General features: G+C 38.2%; 2 protein-coding genes across 2 annotated transcripts in view; one reads left to right on the top strand and one right to left on the bottom strand.

Moving 5' to 3' along the window:
* ACAD11 (acyl-CoA dehydrogenase family member 11) overlaps positions 1–15575 on the top strand; it is a 31831-nt gene that overhangs the window by 8088 nt on the left and 8168 nt on the right. The window contains exons 7-13 of the mRNA XM_009570422.2: positions 266–387; positions 1177–1283; positions 1402–1525; positions 3096–3173; positions 3588–3726; positions 3839–3946; positions 5129–5227. Coding sequence (XP_009568717.2) covers positions 266–387; positions 1177–1283; positions 1402–1525; positions 3096–3173; positions 3588–3726; positions 3839–3946; positions 5129–5227 — 777 coding nt within the window. The remainder of the gene's footprint in view (positions 1–265; positions 388–1176; positions 1284–1401; positions 1526–3095; positions 3174–3587; positions 3727–3838; positions 3947–5128; positions 5228–15575) is intronic.
* On the bottom strand, positions 7060–12115 carry ACKR4 (atypical chemokine receptor 4). Its single transcript, XM_009570402.2, is given in 2 exon segments — positions 7060–9268; positions 12021–12115. Coding segments are annotated over 2 exon segments (1164 nt in total). The 5' UTR covers positions 12101–12115; the 3' UTR covers positions 7060–8184.

Below are 15575 nucleotides of genomic sequence, written 5' to 3'. Positions count from 1 at the left end.
AAAAAAGGCAAACCTTCCCCCCAGGGTGCAATTAATTTCCTGACTAGCAGGGAGCAGTAGGAGGTGTTGTGCTGTCTGGAATTCTGACAGCTTCTGTTTCCTGCTGGCTCTCCATATCACACTTAGGTCATGAGAATTGATAAATCATGGGTTTTGCTATGTAAATGGAATATCTCATAAAGCTGTGCAAATGATTGAAGAATAAGGTGGTTAAAATCATAGAAAACATTGCCTATTCCAAAATATTCTGTTATTTTTTTTATAGAAACTCCTTCATTTGAAGAACTGCTTGCCATTTACTGCCGCTGCCGGGGTGTTAGCACTACTTTACCGAATTTCAATTTTTTTCTTGCTTTGTCACATTTTAAAATGGCAGCAATAGCCCAGGTAATGCACTCACATTTGCTAAAGTTTCACATGTTTTTATTATGAGTATTTGTAGTTTGGTAATATTTGTTCAAAATCTGAATTGTAAAGTTTCATTTCTTCATTGTTAACAGAATAAACGGTTTAATTAGGTCATATTTAAAAACTTAGACATTAAAATTAGATCGTATTTAAAAAATAACTGTAACCATTGTATGTCAGTTTGTTCCTTTGGAAGCCATATCTTCAGTGCTTATGACCGGTAACTCTTTAGGAGTTGCACTTAGGAAAGTAAGTTTCTTTGATTCATCATTAACAGAAGAAAGTGTTTAATTAGATATTCAGCCGTTGTAAGGCATAAATGTATTTTTATGAGATCAGCGTAACAAATGTGGGACAAGCTACCTGATATTAATTTGGGGTGAGAGACTGTGGGCGGTTAATGTAGTTGTGGATGATAAGCATATGTGCATACTGTTGTCCGCTGGCTTAAGGAACAGGCTGCACTTGCTTCAAAAGATGTATTCTTTTTTTCCTTTTTTGTTTTTCTTCTGCTGATATTTGTGATTTTCATTTATTTTAGTTTAGCTGAGGCATGTTGTTTTTCTCTTGTGCTCCAACCATCTCCGTAGTACCAGAAATGTACAAAAAGCAATATTGACATACCACAGTAAAATATATCTGTGTGCTAATTTTTTTCCTATTAAGAATGTCTTTGAGTCATATTTTCATTGTTGAAGAAATCACATATCCAAGAAAAAAAGGGACAGGTGCATAATTATACCATATATGCTTATCTTTTGGTTTTAGGGTATATATGCTAGATATCTCATTGGAAATGCTTCTGCAGAGAATAGTCATGAATTTGCTAAGATGGTGAAGCCTTTGGCAGAGAGAGCGTTAGAGCTCTCAGAAAGGTAAGAGTGGTTTAAACTAGTAGTCAAAGGCAAGGCAAAGCTTTTATGTCTTCACTTATTTAAATGCATGTATAAGACAGGTTGTATTTGTTGTTATTGCATTGAATGTTCTCTTTAGGTCATCTTTCAGCAGCACACATCACAGCATTTCTGGAGAATTGTTCCATCAAAGTAGGAAGGGCCAAGAAATTCTGCTGAAAGTCAAGCAGTTCATGAAGCAGCACGTATATCCAGCTGAAAAGGTAGAAGCTTCTAGCAAACCTATTAAGAAACATGCATTCTATGAGTAGAGTTAAAAAAGCGTAAAGCTACGTATAGAAGTCATGCCCTCCTATATCTTTTATCTTTTTTTTTTAACAGCCTTATTTTCATGCAGTGATGTTTATGGCATTGAAAACCGTTAATGGAAATCATTCTGTTCTGCATTTATTTCTTTTTTGCAGAATAAAAATGTTGTATGCGTTGTTGGTGAAAGCTATGTGATACTTCTTAAAAGTAAAGCCCTAGAACTCTTAGATACTAAACACAACGATGCTTAGTTAGAAAATGGAAACTGCTGGTTTTAACCATGCAAAAATATGACAAAAAATGTGATTCCTTAATGTGTCAATGTAGCCTCATTCCTGAGTATATCTAATATCAGTGAAGGTTTGAAATCAGGTAGTGAAATATTCACAAAAGTCCCTAATTAGTGGAAGGGAAAATAAGGTTTTATTCCTTAGCCTAAGGAGATTAAACTTTTTCCACTTAGAAAGGTGCTTCAGCTGTTACCCTTATGGAAGCGTAGATGGCTTCTGTAGCAGGATTAGGTTTTTTGACTTTTAGGGTTTTGGCTTGTATTTTTTTACTTCTTTGGAGCCAGGCAGAAGCGCGGAGTACAGATTAATCTAAAAAGTTAATTTATCTGTCTATTAGAGGGAAAGGCTGAGAGCAGCAAGTTTGGTCTGCAAAGTTTCTTAAAATTCTGTCTGTAACTAGTTTTGAATTGCCTAAGGAAGCCTAGCAGTGATTAATGTATTTGCTTTAAAAAAAAGTGGACCACAAATATCCATGTGAGTTTCGCAGATGAGTAGCATTGTGTTTGTAAGTTATTTCTGGTAACAGGGATTGTGAATCAGGACTTGTAAGTTCTGCTTTGGAATTTGTCTTCTTATGTGGTTTTTCAGAAGAGGACACCACTTTTATTCCTTCTAAAACTAGTTCTGGTCAGATTTGATGAAGTGCTGGGCCTCACTAAAACATACTTGTGAAAATACTGGGATTAATGAGTACACAGTTTTACTTAGTACTGGTCGTTGGTGCTTGGAATGACTTTAGATAATCTACTAAGGAATTATTCTTTGTGGTTTTTTTTGGTTAAAAAAAAAAAGATTAACTGGCTTATATATATGAATTTTGTGATGGGAAACCTGAATCCTGAGTGTCAGTACATCTGGGTTTTTTTTGTTTTACTTTTGAATTTATGCCTCTTGCGCATGCTGTTGGTAACAGTTACTCATATCATCAGAGAACACTGAGCTTCTATCATCCTCATCACATATTTTAAACAACCCCAGACCATTTCCCTTTATGCAATAAGGTACTCATTGGGTTCGTTTCCATGATGCATTCGAAGTCTACAAAAATAAACAGATTGCAGTTTGATTTTGAATTATAGTTTTGATTTTATAATGCAACCAACTATGTAATAAAAACCTATGCTGAATTTTTTTTTTAATTGATTTCTTGAGATGTAGGGCTGGAAAAGACACCATATTGTTACTTGTTACATGTGTTCTAATTTAAACAAGCATTTTTTTTTGTTTCTTTAAGGAAATAATAAAATATTATTCCATACATGGAAATACTGAGGAAAAATGGAAGAAACCACCACTGCTTGAAAGACTGAAGGTATGGCATAATAAATATTCTTGAGTACTTTAGCAGTAAAAGAAACAGGCACTGACATGAGAAACAGGCACTGACATGAAGTGTAAGGAAACTTGAAGTGTGCTGCTAGAGAAGTTGTTTTGCAGGGAAAGAAATAGTGTGAGAAACAGTGTAAGGAAAGGAAGAAGGTAGTGTGCAAAAGGAGGTGAGAGATACAAATGAGAGGAGAAAAGCAACAGTTACTTTCAGTGAGGGGTATGTCTGAAATTTAAGTCAAAGACTGTACCTATTGAAAATGCCTATTGAAACAAGGCATCAGATGTATCAGGCAGTATGTGAGGCAGGAAGGAAGAAAATGGGCAGCAAGCCAGAATTTGATTTATTTTTTTTTTTTAAAGATTTATCACTGTTTTTCTGTATTGATTCTTTCAACAGGAAATGGCCAAAGCAGAAGGTCTGTGGAACCTTTTTCTCCCAGATGTCAGTGGTCTCAGCCAGCTCGACTACGCACTAATAGCTGAGGAGACAGGGAGATGCTTCTTTGCTCCTGAGGTTTTCAACTGTCATGCGCCAGGTTAGCAACCCTGTCCTAGAACTACAGCACTGAGAGTATTAAAAAGCTGGGCATCTTACACCTTACAAGTTGTGTGCCTCAAGAAGTAAACGTGCCTGCTGATTTCTTCCAGATACTGGAAACATGGAGGTCCTGCACATGTATGGGACTGAAGAGCAAAAGAAAGAGTGGCTGGAGCCTCTGCTAGAAGGGAAGATTAGTTCTTGCTTCTGCATGACAGGTAAATTTTTCTCCAGAAGAAAGTTAGGGGCAATTGGCAGAAATTCACATGACACATGCAAAAAGTCCAAACCTACAAGTTGTTATTTGTTAATGAGTTAATACAGAAATTCCCACTGTATTTGTGAATGTGTTTTAACATGAAACCGTGTATGAGGTATGAGTGTAAAGTGAGGAGTCTGCTATCCTTCACCAACAGTTAACATTTTTCGTGGTTACAAATAAGTACTATTTACTTTCCATATATTTTCAATTTATTTTTAATGCTAGTGAAATACCTTTTATTGCACGAAACAGATTTACAGTAGAACTTACGCTTCTTCTGTAATGCGCTTTGGATTCTCTAGAAACATACATGCAGGTACAAGTAGTATTATTGTGATTAAACTTGTGTAGTTTTGCAGTGTACCATAGGTAGAGGTTTTAAGACATAACCTGAAGGTAGCTTGCAAAACATACGATGGACTCGCTTTATGTCTGTAGCAGGAGTTAAGAGAAGTCAGTCTTGCAAAGCTGGGCCCTTATTTTTCAAATTGTGTTTCACCGTGTTCACCAAGAGGAAAGAGGTGCTTTTGCTTTAAAGAAGATGGCCTAGAAAAGAAGTTAAAGGGTGAAAGGAGAGAGGAGGCTTTGAGCTACATGATCCAGTGGGAGTTGTCCCTGCCCGTGGTAGGGGGGTGGAACTGGATGATCTTTTTGGTCCCTTCCAGCCCAAAACATTCTATGATTCTATGATTCCTGTTCCAAAGAATAACCGATGACATTTTTTTGGCAACTACTTTGTGTAACCCATTTCATAACCCATTGTGAAAGTAGTTTAAATCTCTTTATTTTCACCTGAGAAGAACCTACAGGAAAAAAAGATTGAAGAGAGGTATGACTGTTATTTATGGGTACATTGGAACTGGGAATGATTTAAAAACTTTAGTGAGGGAAGGTGGCTGTTGACTATGAAGAATAGTCTGAGCCAAAGAAGTAAGTTTAAGGTGTCTGTGAATAACAGGTTGTTAGAAAATAGAAAGCCTTCGACTACCAGCAGAGTGAGGTTCTGAGAACAGCTTTTCTACTGGGAGCAAAACAGTGTTGCTGTCGGTATAGTACCTCTAGATCCCTGTATTTGTGGTGGTAGTTCTACCTGTATATTTAATCTAGTGGTTTGTTTTGGTTTTTTTCTTTAACACAGAACCTGATGTGGCTTCAAGTGATGCCACCAATATGCAATGCAGCATTGAGCGAGATGGGAACAGTTATGTGATCAATGGCAAGAAGTGGTGGAGCAGTGGTGAGTATGGAAAGCCTTCATGAGAATAGCTAAGTCTAGAATTCTCACCAAGAACTAATAAAACAAAAATATTAGTGCTCCATTTCTGAGATGGAAAATTGTCTGATCTTGAGTAAAGGCAATTGGATGTAAAACAACGGAAAAAGCTGAATCAAGCTTTTCTTCTATAAAGCAAAGCTGGTTTTGGAACCTCTGAATTTTGTTCACAGAATAAATACAACTGTTATTATTTAAATGTTACCTCTTTCCATCACGTAACTGACACGTTTATTGCCGTAGCCTTTAAACTTTGTTTTTATGAAGCTGTCTTAGGCAGCTTGTGTGGGAGGTTTCAGTATACTGTATAGTTGCAGTAAAATTTGGCTGCTTTTTAAACTATCCTATGATGCTGCTGGACTGGCACTTACAGGTAGTTTTCTCATATTTCTCAGAAAAATAAAAGAATTATACTGTAAATGATAAATATGCTTTATATTATAGTAATGCTACTTTTTTTACTGAAATATATATGAAAGCAGCTGGAAAATTCATCATTTCCTGGGAGTTTAGAAGCCAACTACATAAACTGAGTTGTTAGCTGCAGTGAAACTTTAATGTGTCATTTATACATCTTTGAGTGTGACAGCTACCAATGCTTGTGCAGTACCTAAATTAACCAGAAGATAGGGCTCTCTCACTTTTCTAGTATTGCATAAGTGGCAGCAGAAGGAGGCATGGCATCTTGTCTCTTGTGCTGAGAGTATCACTTACCTACTGGCTGCTACCTTTGCTTTGCATCCCTGTCTCTCAACTAAGCATTGCAGTTGCTGAGGAAGTAGTGGGAGAGTTTGTAGGAGGTCACACACGTAATATATTATTCATAAAATCAGTTATGTGACTTGTAAAAAGGAAAGTAAACACATGAGTAAGCATGAGAGTAAGCATGGTTTGGTTTGTCTGATTTCTGGTAAAAATAATAGCCAGATTTGCATAAAGACAGACGCACAAAAGGGGCTGCAATTTCACCAGGTTTGAGAAACACATACATGCAGCTCTGCCTGAGTCAGTCTCCTTTTCTGTCCACGTGGGGTTTTGGGTGTTTTTCAGTTTGTTTGGTTTATTTTTTGGTTTGTGGTGATTTCCTGGACCCACCCCCCACCCTTCTCCCGACCCACCTCCCCACCCTCATCTCTTTTTTGCTCTGAGTGGAACTTGGGAGCTTGTACGTTTGGGAATTCAGGAGCCTGACAGCCTGGTCAGAATGTCACTCTGAGCAAACACTCTAAAGGCAAATCATAAGTCACACATACAAGGAGTCAGTTGCTTTGTGGAGGAACTGGAGTTTCCAGGCATGTTTTATGTGGGTGCTTTGCACATCTCCAGTAAATCCAGTATGGCTTAAACACAACAGATTTATGATGTATGTCTAGACCATCTGTCAAGCACTTCTGACTTATCTATTCACGCCCTAGTACTTCTAAAAACACTGGGCAGCAGTTCTTTACGCTTTTGTCATCCAAACAGAGAGAAGAGGCTCGTGTCTTGTTTACGCTACTGTTGTTTCTTGTCTATCATTTAGAGCTTTCTCTTCCAGTCCGTAATTGTGTAACTAGGAGCAGTGTCTAAAAATAATAAATTCTTGTTGGCTTTTGTGAGCTGTAGATTAGGCATTTTATCAGAGCCCATGGGATGTTTGAAGGCAGGGGCGGTATGCTGCAATACCACATTTTGAAAGCTAGTGTATCAACATAATTGGAAGGCTTCCAGAGAGTCATGGAAAACTGGAAAGCTGTTCTAGAATCCTCACCAGCACTGTGGCAAGGAAGAGATTTGGTACCTCTCCCTGGAAAAACTAAATCCCACCAGCGATGAGCTCCGTATAGAGTCAGAACCTCTCTCCTTCATCGAGCAAGGCCATTAGCCTTTGCTGTTTGAGAAGTACCTTATGATGAGAGATAGCAATACCTACTAAACCAAAACAAACATAAAGATATGAATAAATGACAGCCAGTGCACTTTTGGTATTCTTTGATTTTATTGAATCGCCATATGTTTTAGTTGATAGGGTTATTGCAGTGTTTGACTCATTTTACAAGTTGTGACTAGACATTCCAGGCCCCGTGTCTGAAGATTAACTTAACTTTTCTTACATTTCTGCTAATACTTTGCACTGCTTCGGCATTTACATTTGACATGACATTTACAGAGTTCTAGAATGTGCCTCTCATAGGGCACTGCGCTTCTTGAAGTTTAGAGTGAGCAGAAAAGGAGAGGTTAAATGTCATTTTTGGTAATTACAGAGAAGGAGTTACTGGTTTTTTTGGAGGATGTTGTTGTTGCTATACATCTGTGGAACAAATGGATAATGGCCTTCTTGCCCCCTCTCTGTCTCTTAATTCTCAGCCACCGACTGCTGCCTCATTTCAAGCTGCAAGTGTATCTACGGAATGATAGCTGAAGAAAAAAAAAAGAAACTGACTTATTAGGCAAATGTTCTAAGGTTTTACAAAACAGTTGGAGAAACACAAAATTAATAACTTTTGGTACAGAAATTTCTGTACTACTGCTTTATGGTTGATGTTTTCTTCTTCTGTATTAATTATATGTTTAGACATGTACAGATTGTTCATTACACAACTGTTTAAGTGCCTAATACTGTGGCTCTTTTAAATTGCAATCATAAGAAGTTTTTAGGTGTTTGGGTTTTGTTGTGGGTGTTTTGGATTTGGTTCTTTGGCTTTTTTTTTCCCAGTAAATATCTTCAGTTGTTTCTAGGAATTTCAGTATTTGGTTCTTGCCTGATACTTAATTTTGATAAAGATGTTCCACTTGGAACTGCACTGTAGTGTCTTGGCTAGTCTGTAGGTTCAAAAGTTAATCAGAAAGTTGACTTGCAGACGAACAGCTACTGAAACAACACCCCCAAAATTAGTAAATAATTCCCTTGGTTATATAAAATAATGAAAGTAATAGAGAGTCTATATAGTGAAACTAATTGTTTCTTCTGTATGGTCTTCATAATTCATAGAAATTTCTTCAGGTCTCTCATTCTGTCGTTGTCGTCTTCTCCAGTACCCATAGTTTTTTGCTATTTTCATAATATGCATTTTAAAAGAGGCACCCAGAAGGGTGTAGAGAAGAGGGTTCAGGCAGGTGTGAAACAAAGCTATGCTCCTGGTGACCTGAAGTGCGACGTCTATGGTTTTGCTTGCATCACAGTCAGTAATCAACATGTAGATGATATCTATGGCTCGCCAGAACTTAACAATGTTGTAAGGTAGCTGGGTGATAATGAAAGTAGCCACTACTGCCAGCAGAACTGCAAAAGGTCTCGATTTTTTAGCATTTGCAGATCTAAAAATTGCTCGAGCAGTGGCTGAATAGCAGATCAGCATGACCAGGAAAGGAAGCAAAAATTCCAGGATAATTTCCAAGATTTGAATGATTGCTTTTAGGAGTGTTTCCATGTTCATTGGAAATATGGGAAGGCATTCATTCCTTTCATTGTGTTTTTTAACTTGATTAAATACCAGTTCAGGGATACTGAGGAAAACAGCAGACAGCCAGACACAGAGGCAGGTAACACTGCAGTGTTTACTAATGCTTCTGTGACCCCGGGATTCAGAAGTGGCCCTGTATCTATCCACACTGATACAGGCCAGGAACAGCATGCCAGAGCTGAAATTCATGGTGTACAGAGAAGATGTGAGCTTGCACATTGAATTTCCAAGTTCCCATCCCTGCACTGCATTTGCAGCCCAGAAAGGGAGCGTAAAGAGCAAGAGCAAATCAGCAATGGCGAGGTGCATGATGTACACATCCGTCTTAGTCTTCGGTTTCTTGCAACAGGCATAAATTGCGACCACTAATGAATTTCCAGCAACTCCAACAGTGAAAGCCAATGCATAGAATACAGGAAGGAATACTTTACTGAAATTTCTCACGTCACTTTTTTCACAGAGAAGCTCATATGTATTGTAATCTATTATGGAGTTGAGATCATCCTCCTCGTCCCCCATCCAGTAATCTGTTGAGTTATTCATGTCCCAGCCTGTGGCAAAGCTACAAGACACAAAAAAATTGAGGGGGGAAGAAATAATACTGGCTTTGAGTTTCAAAATTTCTGTTGAAACCTAAAACTGGTGCTTTGAGTCGTTTGTATATCTTGAGTTTAAAGAAGCTGGATACTGAAATACATTTGTAAATAATCAAAGCAGAGCTCGAGACCGATGGAGGCAGAACAGACTGTCTCAAATTCTCACATGAAATAACTGACTACATCCATGTGTGCAATGCAAAGTAAAGTGGATTCAATTCAAGTGTTTTCTTTAACCTTAGCATTTGAGATTGCATGATTCTTGGAGTGCACCTCACTGGTTTCCACACTTCAGTTGAGGAGCCATCATTGCTTAAACTGCTCTGACTCAGTTGTGTCTGGCAATATTCCATTGCAAAATAAATGTCTGTACCTTTACAGGGCTGAAATTATACCGTCCCCTCTGCAGCCTTTGCAAAGCACAGGAGTACCAGTTGAAGGCTGTACGTGCTATTATGATAGAGTGGAGAAAGAATACTATTGGGTTAAGGCTGAGAAGCAAGCAGAAATGTTTTGTGCCTGCTATCATAACTTTTGGTGAATTTGGGATATAATATAGGGAGAATACGCTTTTTATTTCTCAGGCATGCATGTGCATACGTGTTCTGTAAAGCACAGCAGTGGAGTGGAGTTGCTGAACAGCAGCAGAACAACTTGAGTTTAGTTTCCTTCCCACACAACGTGCCATGCCCATGTGGAATTTCTTACTCAACTGAATTGCTGTGGGTACACTGCATGTTACAGCTGGAGGCTTTTCAGGATGTTGTGACAGAAGGGAATTTTATCATATACAAAACTGCCCACAAGTACCCAAACAGTTCAGAAGCTCTGCTGTTTTTTTCAAGTACTATCTCATGACAGATTTGATCTGTAAACAAAGTCTTTGTTCTCACTGCCAGCCTAGGGTTGACGTTTGAGTGTTGGGATCTTCCAACTGTATCTGAAGCAAGTGATGTCCTACAGTATTTTCTTCCTTTTCCTGTAATAGTGTTCATTGACTGATTTGCTTACATTCTTTCTATTGTAAACTAAAATCCTACAGTGCTCTGTTTTCTTGAAATAAATGGGATTAAGATTTCTTAACAGCAGTAGCCCAAAGTAGCAAGAATGAAAAACACATCCCCCATTCTCATTATCTGCAGTGCAGCTCATTAGCAGCTACTTTTTCCAGCTTTTTTGGATTTTAGACAGGGGTTTAAATGAAGGTTTGCCAAACTGTTACTATAAACAGTATCTCTTAAAAAAAAGAAAATTAATCTATTCTGTCTACTAGGAAAACTAAGTTACTGGTTGATCTCATATTCAGGGATGCAGACCAGTCAAATAAAAAGAAATTAATAATTTCTATTTTTGCTTGATATTTATTGCTGTCTGAATTTTTTAAAAGATGTAGCAGTTAGAAATTTAGTATTTGGTTTAGCTTCATCCTTAATGAGTTCTGTTAACCTTTCAAAACATTTCCTGTTAAACTAAAAAATAATTACTCTTGTTTTAAGTCTTATAATCTGTCATTTTCTGTTGCCTAAATGAAGTGTGCTGAATGGAAAGATGCAATAATTCTATTTATTTTTTTGGCAAAGAATGTCTATTTTGTGCTTAACAAGCTGTTTTTGCATTTTTCTCCGCGAGGATAGTCTTTGCAGTTTTATAGTACTTTAAGGAGAGAGAGATATCAGCAGCAAATGTGTCTTCTTCTAGTGGAAAAGAAACTGCAGAGAGAGCTTAATCCACTTAACCAAGATTAGGAGAAAATTAAAAGTTAAACTGAAAAGATTTGGTTATTATTTAAAACGCTTCTTACAGAACCTGTCTGGGAATGCTTAATCAAATTGGATCACTGGCAAATTTGCTTGATAGAAAACCAATAAAGTGCAAACTTCAAGAAGCCTGTGTATTGCAAAGCAGTTTGTTTCTGACAAGAAGCATCCTCTGCTGCCTGATATGCTTTTGGCTGACCTGAATTCTTGGCAGAAACAAACCTTTCTAAAACACAACTGTTGGTATTTCTCCCTTAAAAACACAGTTGTGTTTTGGCTAACATATCTATCCATGTTTGTCATTCCTGGTAATGTTGTTTCTCAGGTGCATTTATACGTGCCCGCTACATAAAGAAGAGCAGTCCCGTGGGAGTCAGGTGCTGAGCAGCGGTGGAACAGGCTGAGTTTAGTCTCCGTCCCACGCAGCGAGCTGCCTTTTGCCCACATGGAATTTCTTACAGAGTCAAATTGCTGCGGGTACACCGCATCTCACAGCTGGAGACTTCTCAGGGTGTTATGCACAGAATGGAATCTTATCACATACAAAACTGCCTACGAGTACCCAAACAGTTCCCGACTGCATTTGTTTGTTCAAGTACTGTTTTCTGGGAGGTATTTTAATAGATATATTAGCAGACAATTGTGCATATTTTCTTACAGAACTATTCCAGCTTTCCATTTAGATTCAAATTCAGTGTTTTTGTCTGTTTAAACTTGAGATTGTAGGAATACTTGTTGGACAAAGTTAATATCCCCAGTTTAAACAGAGTTTTTTTTTCTTTAATGAATTAAGCAGTTCTTCTACCGAACAAATCTGATTTTAAGCCTGGAAATGAGCACCTTAGTGAAATGATGTCTCTCTTTAATTAATCTAAGAGTAAATCCTAGCTTTTCTCTATGCAAATATGATAAGTGTATCACAATTAACATACAGAGCAGAAAATATTAAAGCAAAACTAACCTTCTTTTGTCGACAGACTAGTAGCAGGCACTGCAGTTCAGATGTGCTTCGGTGAAATGGTCTGAATTGGTCTGACACATTGCATTTTTTTTTTTGTCTTGGAGCACCACACCCTCATCTGGAAGTCAGTTGCACTTTCATTTTGACTTGCCAGTTTAAAATAAATAAATAAATAGATATATAAATAAATAATCCTGCTTTCTTGGAACCTCTTCTCACTTTCAACACCTGCGTTTCCTACTCTCCTCCCCATTCAAAGCTGAATGGCAGTGTTCTTTGGAAGGTCAGGATTCTTCCACTATTTAACTGTGGTGCTGGTTGTTTTATTCCTGAAAGTCTGAGTGTTTGTTTGTTGTGTTTGGTTTTTTTCCCTCATCAAAAGACTTTTACCACACATTTAGAAGGTGAAAAGGAGAGAGAAGGAGGTCTGTCTGGGGTAGAGTTACCTGTAGGTAGTCACTATATGCTTTCTTCAGGGCATTACTGGGCTTTTGATCATTGCCTGTATAAGGTTTTAAGGGATCCTTACATCTCCTTTTTAAGTAACTTTTTAAGGGATACAATAGAAAGAGGATTTTGCTTAGTGTGAGATGGGCAAGGCTGCTCTTTCAGTATGTGATATCAAACAAAACCAGGAAGATTATGGTAGGGAAAAGATGTGAAATTGTCAGCCAAATAGAAGCAGATGGTCCTGCACCCTGTGGGAGAGTTCTCAGAGACTTGAATGTTACCAGTTAGACTCATAATCGACTTAGCCTTTGATAACATTTCTACAGAAACTGCATGTCAGCCAAGTACTGTAGAAGAAAAATAGAAAGATGATATTCCATCAATGAGGTTTCTTCCACTTGCAGCGTGCTTTCTGCATTATAAAGAATCAAAACTCTTCCTTTCCCAAAGGAAAGGGAAGACAGAGAAGTTCTGTAGTTTGCATGCAGACATTAGCAGTTCTGCTCTCAGGCATGGACCTACCTGTGCTAGGAATTCCTAAAATAACTGGATCTTGCTTAAATTTCCTCAACCTCTACAGCTTCAAATTGCTCTCTTGTGGAAGAATACCTTGTGCTGGGTATTAGGAGCCTTCCAAGACAAAGCTTTTATTCTGTTTGAATTATCTTATATGCTGTAGCAGTCTAATGAGTTTCAGTAAATGCAATATTGATATCAAAGAACAGAGAGAGAGATTTTGAGCAGACCAGAGGTCAGGTTTTGCTTTTCGGCACACTGACTAAATTGAAGCGCCTGCCACAGCTGGATTAGCCATCTGTCTGTGCTTCAGCTATTTTGGAATATGTGAAAGGAAAGGTTCTTTAAAATGGATAACTAAAAATGTAGCAGGCAGATATTTTCCGTATGCTTCTAACTTCATTTGCATTCCCAACAAGAAAGAAAAATGGGTTGGAAGAGGAATTGGAGTCTACAGAAAGAGCATTGCTTTATTTGTGCATATTTCTGCAATGTTTTCATCTTGAGTGATCACTGGTGTTTTTCACAGTAGCAGCTAAGACATTTGGGTTGCTCCTAGCATGTCTGCTTCTTGCAAGTTGTATCATTGCTTAGAAGCCTGAACTATATCTCTTTAAAATAAAGTGGATCTCTCGGTTCTGTATAGATTGTGTCTCAGTATGGTCCGCAACAAGATAGAATTATCAGGCTAGAACTGAGAAAGCTCCCAGGGAAATCTCTCTGTTGCCTGCAGAAAAGATGGTTGTGTTGCCAATGCCTAAAAGGTCCTGTGGGCAAGGTGTGGGAAGGCAGTTCAGGTATCTCTTGTGCTGTTTATTACAGTGTCTCGGCTCCTGATGACTTTGCAGGGTGCTGGGAGGACAGAACCTTCCAGCCAGGGTACAGAAATAATACTATCACTTAATACTGCATTTCAGCCAATTTGCTTGCATCTGTATTCTAGTCTTTGCCATACGTGAACCAGATGACCAGCAGTGTTATCTGGAGAAGCTGAGATAGATCTGGCAATACATTGGGCTAGTGGATAGAAATTACTGCAGACTCTTGGAGAAGTCCCCTTTTCTCCATTACAGGATCCCCGTATTACAACAATCAATACCGTGCTGCCATCCACCCTAATGAGTGCAGTTACTTCTTGTAGGAGGGTCCAGAACATGTGTTTATCAGTAGCTTTCTAGGAAGCTGCCAAGTCCGTAATGTCACCACAGGCTCCTGATCTTTAGCAGACAGGTAGCCCACTGCTTACCAGTGCAGTAGCCAACAACGCAAGAGTCATAGGTATTTGGGGCATTCAGTGCTACCCTTGACATCTTGAAGACTGGACACCAAAAAATAGATACGTAGCTTGCAAGAATTAAGTACTGGTGGCTTCTGAAACCAGATTATACGGCAGCTTCTTTTAAAAAAGTGGTACTGTCCATGTCTCAGCCACATTTATTACTCTCCACCAGAAAGAACCTGTGTAAGTTGATGGGGTAAAGATTAGTAATGTTAAACATGTTATACCCCCTGACAGCAAAGATTAGGCTTCTAATGGGATTGTGATGAACCTTCTAAGCAGATTTTAAAATATCATTGCCTTTGCCTATGTTGAGTAATTGCCTTAAGAAGTTATAAAAAATATTATTTAATCTTATGTTTCTCAAAGTAGCAGCATTGTGGTTTGGAAGTTTGAAAAGTCTCATTAAAAAGCTTATCAGTATGGAAATACGCCTGAGACTGGCCTTCTAAAATCTCTGCTATTTCTGTTTGTTCAGTTGTGAGTTTCTTGCAAAACCACTTCTAACTCCTGCCAAAATGACAGGCTTCTCTGACTCTTCCTTCATCATCCAGTAACTTCTTTGAATTCTGTAAGTGATGTAAAAATGCCATTTACAAAAGAGAGATATATTCTATCCAGTCTGTATTTCTTCCAAAGCATTGGAGTCTTTCGGTCTTGCGTGAGACCAGAACTTCTTTCTGGCATTTATGGGTCAAAGCTGCATAAAATTTGTTTTAGGTTTTCAGGACTTCAACCTCTAAGGAGTGGGAAGGCCAGGAATCTGCCTTCTTTGGCTGTGTTTGGAAGGGAAAAAGTACATATGAAGCGGAGGTATTTATTTGTCTTACTGAAACTTACATTAGTGATTTAGAGCATGTAACCAGATGTCTAGCTCTTGGTGAACTCCTCACTAAGTTCAACATGAAAACTACTTCCGATTTTTTTCATACAACACGGTGAAATTTAGCTTTTTTTTTTCGAAGCAAGGATGTGACTTGGTGGTTGTTTACAAAACTGTTTTGAAGAGATTCCAGAAAACCAAAATATCTTGCGTTGTAAACCTCACTTCAAGATAAATTTGATTTAGAAAGTACTACTTGTGCTATTCTTTACCTTCTGTAGAAAAGGAGAAGAGTCAAATATTGCTTTAGAACAATACAAGGCCTCAAATACAACTGTAATTTGAAAGCAATGGATGAATAGCATATTGCAAAAGAGGAAATCAAACAGCCAACAGTCTGGCCCTCAAAACAGGCTGCGTTTATCTGAATGAAATGTCTTTCCCACTTCCCAGCCATTGCAGTGGCTGTTCTTAGGAGGAAGTAGCT

Source organism: Cuculus canorus, chromosome 2 (genome assembly GCF_017976375.1).
Source record: "Cuculus canorus isolate bCucCan1 chromosome 2, bCucCan1.pri, whole genome shotgun sequence".
Classification (NCBI taxonomy): domain Eukaryota; kingdom Metazoa; phylum Chordata; class Aves; order Cuculiformes; family Cuculidae; genus Cuculus; species Cuculus canorus.
This window is presented reverse-complemented; position numbering and strand designations above follow the sequence as displayed.